General features: G+C 41.9%; 1 protein-coding gene across 4 annotated transcripts in view; it reads right to left on the minus strand.

The window, feature by feature from the left end:
* BBS9 (Bardet-Biedl syndrome 9) overlaps positions 1–7,505 on the minus strand; it is a 287,548-nt gene extending 280,043 nt beyond the window's left edge. For 2 of the 4 annotated variants that reach the window (XM_039715217.1, XM_039715220.1), the window contains exons 1-4: positions 7,323–7,505; positions 5,981–6,101; positions 2,774–2,924; positions 1,565–1,629 (exon numbers count right to left, since the gene is read on the minus strand). In XM_039715217.1, the coding sequence (XP_039571151.1) occupies positions 1,565–1,629; positions 2,774–2,924; positions 5,981–6,092 (328 nt within the window). In that variant the 5' untranslated portion in view covers positions 6,093–6,101; positions 7,323–7,505. Of the gene's footprint in view, positions 1–1,564; positions 1,630–2,773; positions 2,925–5,980; positions 6,102–7,267 lie in introns of all 4 variants that reach the window. The other 2 variants (XM_039715218.1, XM_039715219.1) reach the window with 2 other exon arrangements.
* Between the last annotated feature and the right edge of the window lie 298 nt (positions 7,506–7,803).

The raw sequence follows: 7,803 nt of genomic DNA on the forward strand, positions 1-7,803 counted from the left end.
TAAACAACATTCTATGAAAGATTTGTATTCTATGCTAACCTTTTAGACAATTTCTCCAAACAAATCAAACACAGTTTTAAACAATCACCCCTAAAGCAGGCCCACGTTAGGGAAAGGACTGGAATAGACATGAGGGAAAAAGCCCTGCTGAGCAGTAACTAGATAATAAGCAACACTTCAGGATAAACAAGTTGGAAAGTAGTCAGTCTGTGTATATTGACTGCAATACAAGATCAAGGCCATACTTTAGTCAGCCCTGAAGGATGCTTTCATTTGTCAAAAGAAGCAGCATAGTGATTTTTAGTATGAATAACAGATATGGTAGCATGTATAAAGCAAGTAAAGATTCCACTTTATGAAAGTGTCATTTGCCTCAAAAGCATAAAGAAGTAGTAATAGTTATTTCTCAAAGGAGCTTGTTTGAGAGTACCCATTCAGATTACAGAAATTCCCATTAAAGCATGAATGCTTACAGATTAGTATGAAAGGTCTGTTAAAAGATAGCAAAATTTTACCTTTATTATTACTTAACTGCTTAAGCCACGTAGACCAAACAGCAAATTATAACTACTAAAGACTTCTAGACTTAATGTTGTATGCTCTTAATGCAAATTTTAAAATAAATTGTTTTAATAAAAATTGTACTGGTAGGCTACAATCCTGAGGCATAAACACTGTTACAGCAAAGAGAAAGCACGAAAACTGCAGCACATCTCTAAGAATCCCTCCTCAGCAAAGACCACTTTCACAGGTGTCACCAGATAGGCAAAGAGACCACATTTTTGTAAACTGACTACAAGGCTGTAAATAGGAAACAAGCTGCTGCTACAAGAAAGCTGTGTTCTTGTAATGAAAGGAATCATGGAGTGTGTCCCTGCGTGGAGAAAATGAACACCACCACGCTGTCTATTGAATTTTGAAGATGGGTGTACCATTAATAGAGCTCTTAAAGCTATGCTTTCCTCAGAGTATATAGAAGAAAAAAAATCAAAGCACAGAATATGTATTTCATTACTAGGCTCTTCACATACAGAGAGAATATATCATATAGAATTTCCAGACAAAGGCAGTAGAAGAAAGAGGATTTAAGACAAAACACAGTGATTTCACCTTCTTACCAGTATTAACCTTCTGTCTTCTCATGGGTTATTTTACCAATACTCTGGCTTTCTAAAAAATTATCTGGACTCCCAAGTTCAGAAAGAATCATAATTGCTTCTTTTTAAAGAGCGAAGTAGGTTGGCATTATCAAACCATTTGTTCATGAGCATGTTGAACATAACACCAATTCATAAAACCATAATGAGAACTAGTTGCTCACAGTCACTGCTAACCACAGACCATCACACACATCACAGCATCTCAGGCATGGAGCACATCAGCAAACCTCTGCTAAACCTAATTAGTATTATCTCCTCTTCATACGTGGGCTTCAGTGAAAGAACATGACTGCAGATCTTCAGTGATAATGAGCAAATACTGCATATACCAAGTTTAACATTAACCTAATCCAAGCTTCAGAATACACTTAAAATCACTGGAAAGCTTGGATCTGTAAACTAACCTGAAACAGCATACACACAGAGTTTTCGGCAATGCAACACAGCCAGATGAAGTCCTTCAGTACCACTGTAAAAGAAGAGTATAAAAAACACTATTTTCAGATAAATTGAAATAGAATTCATTCAGGATAAAATTTAATAAACATGTTGAAATTGCTCTCATGTGTAGGCCAAATGCAAAAGTTTAGGTGTTAGATGCTAGCATAAAAACTCAGAAGTACTGATCTTCCTAAATTCATGCTGAAGTGTTTGGAGTTAATTTCAAAATCAAAATTAATCCTTTAAGAACATATTTTGAGATTCACATATGAAGAGCAACCCAACTATGTTCCCAGTTTAGTTTGAAACTCATTTGAAAGAAGGTGCTGTTAATCCTTCATGGAGGGACAGTATGCAGATCATCCCTCCAAACAAGCATTATTCAGCAATATCAGACACTACTATTTTTTAAATCCACTTTTGTACTAGCCGCATGGAAACTTCAAACCTTCACATTCCTCTTCCTCCAAACACAAATAGTATTTCTAGCAAAGTACTTGAAATGTTTTAGCTCATTTCACAGAGTAAGACATTATCTTTCCTACAAAGGGTCACTCCATGAGCACTTGACTCTTTGATCTCAGAGCACAAATCTTCTCTATGGTTAGTACAAGTTTTACTTTCATTTTTAAATAAAGTTCATACTGCAGTATTAGAAGTTCATTTCAAAATTAAAATGAATCTTTCAAGAACCAATTTCTAAAATGAAGCTCTCTTAAGTAGATTCTCTTACAGCCAATTAACTATAGGGTGTTTTCCTTAGACACAGTATCTCTCCTCTACCTGGCCACTTGTTTCCACTGAATTAATTGGAATTAAGGATCTTCTATCTATCAAACAGGAAACAATTGACCAGTTTACATCCTAGACCATAACAAGTTAGTCAAGTATTCTTAACACCTTAAAAGACAACTTTAAATGTTAAGTTTTTCCTGTTCTACATACTTCTAAAAATTGTATAACTATCTGGAAGATTATCCTCTATATACACCTTAAGTAAAAATTCTCTAATATGAAGATGCTTCAAGAAGCAGATCAAATGCATATTATAGGAGTCATAGTTGTGATTAATAGTTTTCCATCTAGAAACTGAAAACTCATCCTCCAAAACAAAGGCAGAAAATCACATCTAAGATTTAAATAAACAGCACCGTAGCCTGCCATTTACTTACGAAACAAACTTTCCCACTTCCACCTGCAATATTGGTTCTCGCAACTGCACTTCCAAGAGCAAGTCTTCAGGCTGTACTTCATCTCCAGGTTTCACAGGATGTGGATTAAAGATTCGGAGATATCCATTATAACTGCCCACAATAATTTTATCTAAAAAACAAACAAACAAAAACAGCACATAGGATACTACACAATACAATAGCATGCACACGTGGAATTCAGTGCGCTGCAGAGTGCTTCAAATAATACCCTAAAAAGACAGAATGCTGACATTATTCAATTAATGTTCATTATGCTCTGTCTTCTAGTTTAACTTTAGCAATTACATTTTTTGCAGATATGTGAATATCTGTCAGCACCAGTGATGGCAGCAATGGAGTTAAGTGTTTATGGGTAAGAATCAGGGAAAAGGCCAATGAGGCAGATGTCATGGTTGGAGTCTGTTACAGACCACCCAACAAGGACAAAGAGGCAACAAAATATTCTATAAGCAGCTTGAAGAAGTCTCACAATCACCAGCCCTTGCTCTCTTCGTGGAGGACTTCAAGTTACCAGTCTGCTGAAAATATAACACAGCAGAGAGGAACCGCCTAGGAGATTCTTGGAGTGTATAAAGGATAATTGCCTTACACAACTGGTGAAGGAGCCAACTAGGAAAGGTGCCCCACTGGATTTGCTGTTTGTGAACAGAGAAGGATTTGTAGGTGATATGATGGTTGGAGACTGTAGTGGGCACAACAATCACGAAATGTTATACTCAATTCTTAAAGAAAGGAGGGAGAACAGCAGATCTGCTGTCATAGATTTCCTGAGGGCAGATTTTCACCCATTTAGGAGACCGGTTGACAGAGTCCCTTGGAAGGCAGTCCTGAAGGGCAAAGGGGCCCAGGAAGGTTGAACATTTGTAACAAAGGAAGTCTAAAAGGGTACAGGACCAGGCCATTCCCTTGTGCCAAAAGACAAGTTCACAGGGAAGAATACCATCCTGGCTGCACAAGCTTTGGCTGGAACTCAGGAAAAAGAGGAGATATGACCTTTGCAAGAAAGGGCAGCTGAATCAGGGGGGCTGAATCAGCTGAATCATAAGGTTATGCAGGAAGAAAATTACAAGGGCCAAAATCCAACTAGGACATAAAACACTAAATATGTTTCTATCAATATATCAGCAACAAAAGGATGGCCAAGGAGAATCTCTATTTTTTATTGGATATGGGGGGAAATATAGTGACAAAGGATGAGGAAAAGGCTGAGGTACTTAGTACTGCCTTTGGCTAAGTCTTCAATAGAGCAACAGTTGTTCTCTGGATATACACAGCCCCTGAGCTGGAAGACAGGAACAGGGAGCAGAATGAGGCTCCCATAAAGCAGGGTACACACAGCCCCTGAGCTGAAAGACAGGAACAGGGAGCAGAATGAGGCTCCCATAAAGCAGGGGATATGGTCAGCATTCTGCTTCATTAATTAGACACAAACACAAGTCTATGGGGCCAGCTGGGATCCACCCAGGAACACAGTGTGGAAGTGCCCACCAAGCCACTCTCCATCATTTATCATCAGTCCTGCTTACCAGGGAGCTCCCAGCTGACTGGAAGTTAGCAAACATTTGCTACATACACACAAAAGGTTAGAAGGAGGATCCAGGGAACTACAAGCCAGTCAGCCTGATCTCAGTACCCAGGACAGTCATGGAGCATATCATCTTGAGGGCCATCATGCAGCTTGTATGGGACAACCACGGGATTAAACACAGCCAGCAAGGATTTACAAAGTGCAGGTTCTGTTTGACCAACTTGATCTCCTTCTGTGACAAGGTGACCATCTTAATGGAAAAGGGACAGATTGTGTATGTTGTTTACCTCAACTTTAGTAAACCTTTGACAGCATTTCCCACAGCATTCTCCTGGACAAACTGGACAGTCACAGCTTAGACAGGTATATTGCTTACTGGGTAGAAAAGTGGCTGGGTGGCTGAGCCCAGAGAGTGGTGGTGAATTGAGTTACATCCAGCTGGTGACTGGTCACAAGTAACATTCCCCAAGGCTCAGTACTGGGGCTAGTCCTGTTTATTATCTTTATCAACAGCCTGGATGAGGGGATGAAGTGCCCCCTCAGTAAGTTTGCTGATGACACCACGTTGGGTGGGAGGGTTATCTGCTGGAAGGTAGGATGGCTCTGTGGCATAATCTGGACAGGATGGAACAATGGGGTGAGGCCAATCGTATGAGGTACAACAAGGCCAATTGCCGGGTCATTCACTTCAGTCACAACAACCCCATGCAACACAACAGGAGTGGGGAAAGGTGGCTGGAAAGCTACCCAACAGAAAAGTACCTAGGGTGATGGTTGACAGGAGCTGGAGCATGAGCCAGCATGTGCCCAGGAGGCCAAGAAGGCTAATGGCATCCTGTACTGCATCCTATATGGCAACTGTATTCAGTTTTGGGCCCCTCACTACAAGGAAGTCATGGAAGTGGTGGAGCACAGCCAGAAAAGGCCAACAAAGCCAGTGAAGGGCTTAGAGATGCAGCAGGGGCTGTGAAACCTAGATGGGATATCAGGAAATATTTCACCAAAAGGGTTGTGAAGCATTAGAAGAGACTTCCAAGGGAAGTGGCTGAATCACCACCCCTGGTGGTATTTAAAAGACAGGCAAAAACAAAGTTCCAAGGTGAGCATGATATCATAAAGACACCAAGAATTTATTAATTTTTTTAAATACATAAAATCCCTCCCTGACAGCAAAGACCATTTCACATTATTAATGACTACACAAAAACGCAGGGTTTCCTGAAACAGAGTCACTTACATCCCAGATCAAAAGGGTTGTTTATTTGTTTTTCTAAATTATTAACTTTTTCACTTTCACCATCCTTTTTTCTCCTCTTAGGTTTTTAGAAGTCACAATGTGTTTCCTCCCATGACTAACCGAAAATTCTTTATTTTAATGATATCTACCATTGAAGGAATAAGACATGAGAGAAGTTACTAGTGAACACAAGCAAGAATTAACATATTTAGCAGCATACAAATATAAAAAGATAGAGAGCACTCAATTTATCTTCTTGAGCCTACAAGGACACATTAAAGATAGCAGACCTAAAACTAACTAGCCAACTAGCCTGGCTAACAAGCTTTCAGCATGCATTGGTCAAAGCAAGCCTACAGCTGGGTGGCTTAAAAGCCAGCAATTTTAAGTCTGAATTTACCTTGTCCACTGCCACTATTATCAACATCAGCAACACACAGACAGCCTTGGTCAAATTCTTCCTTTTCTCCAAGTATGGTGGACCACCAGTCTCTAGCTTTAAACAAGGACATTCTTCTTTACTGAAAAGGAAACAAACAATTGTTAAAGTTTATACTAATAAATGCAATTGTTTATACAAAAAACTTTTTCTTTGTTAGCAACAGGTTTCCTTAAGTATATTACACCTCTCCAATTCACATTGCCCTAGTGTGAGCTAAATAAATGTTAATTCCAGGTGTCTGGAGTTTCTGGTTATACAGTTCAGAAAACAACCTCAGGAATTTTACAGTCATTAGTTGAATTAGATGTGACAGATGCTGCTAGACATATAAAGAAAATGCAACAAAATAACAGACTTTTAAAAACTTAAATGTTAAATGCCTTCTGTTACCAGCACTAAGTAATGAAAAGTTTTTAAAGTCACAGAACTGAGTTCTCTTCTCTCACCAAGGAGTACCAACAAAAAGAAATAAAAACATTCTGATGCAAGTCTTCTGCAAGAGACATTATTTTTAGACAAGTAAACGGGTTAAATGTTAAATGCCTTTTGTTACAAGCACTAAGTAATAAAAAGTTTTAAAGTCACAGAACTGAGTTCTCTTCTCTCACCAAGGAGTACCAACAAAAAGAAATAAAAACATTCTGATGCAAGTCTTCTGCAAGAGACATTATTTTTAGACAAGTAAACGGAGACATAAACAGACGATATCAAAACTTCCACCGCATAATCGCCTTGAAGATGCTCCAGTGACACGACTAAAGAACTCGGTCATACAGGGCACAAATCAGCTTTTCTGCTCCCTACCTGATGTTATTTTAAGAAGGGGGGAGGGAAGGAGCGAGGAGACTAATCCCTTTGCGGGCAGCTCGACAATAACATTATCCTAGCTCAAAACTCACAGCTCCGTGCCTGTGCACCGGGACACAGCCGATCCCACACAGGCGGCGAGGGCTGCCGTGCACCCGCAGCTCCAGCGGGAGCAAGGGCAAAACCCGGGATTCGGAACAAATCCCTGCAAACCCGCGCCTCTCCTCTCTGAAGGAAACCAAGTCCGACAAACAAAACCACGTCTTTTCCAGCTTTTTCCCGTCGCTATGCCCGCTAGGCAACCTGCTGCCGCCGAGTGCGGGCTGGCACGGCACAGCCCAGCCCTCACACGCGCCCTCTCACTCCCTCCTGCCCTCCCTCAGAGTCCCTGAGCAGCACACACAGCACCTACACCGAGCCTGGCACACGGACACATACGGACATACATCCCCGTGGAGCCGGAGAAGGGAGACTGAGCCCGGCGGGGGCTTACTTGGGCGGGAGGCGACAGCTCCCTGGCACGGCGCAGTCCGAACCGCCCCGGGGCGGCAGCCCTGCTTCCTCACAGGAGCTCCTCGCTCAGTCGCGGCCCGAGGCGAGGCACAGAGCAGCAGGGCTACAGGCGCATTCCCACCACCGCCGCCATCTCCAGCATCCTCCTCTCCCCACCGCCGGCACCAACCGCTCACCGCCCCACGCCCCGCCCAGGGGAGAGCTTGGGAAATGTAGTTTGGGAAGCGGCGCCATGGGCCGTTGGGCTCTCGCATTCCTCCTCTACTTGGGGGAGAAGAGCAAAGAGAAACACTTCTTTAGCTTTTTCTTAGAGGAGGAAAATAAAAAACAAACTACCCTAAGCGTTCGACGGCTTGCTTTTTTTCTTCTTCAAACCCCTCACGGGAACCTCTTGCTCTCGAGGCGCCCAGCTCCACCCGCGCGGCCACCCTTTCCCTCCCCCTTTTCCCTGTGGCGTGGTA

The sequence above is a fragment of the Passer montanus genome, unplaced genomic scaffold (genome assembly GCF_014805655.1).
Source record: "Passer montanus isolate IOZ18808 unplaced genomic scaffold, ASM1480565v1 scaffold32, whole genome shotgun sequence".
NCBI classification, from domain to species: Eukaryota; Metazoa; Chordata; class Aves; order Passeriformes; family Passeridae; genus Passer; species Passer montanus.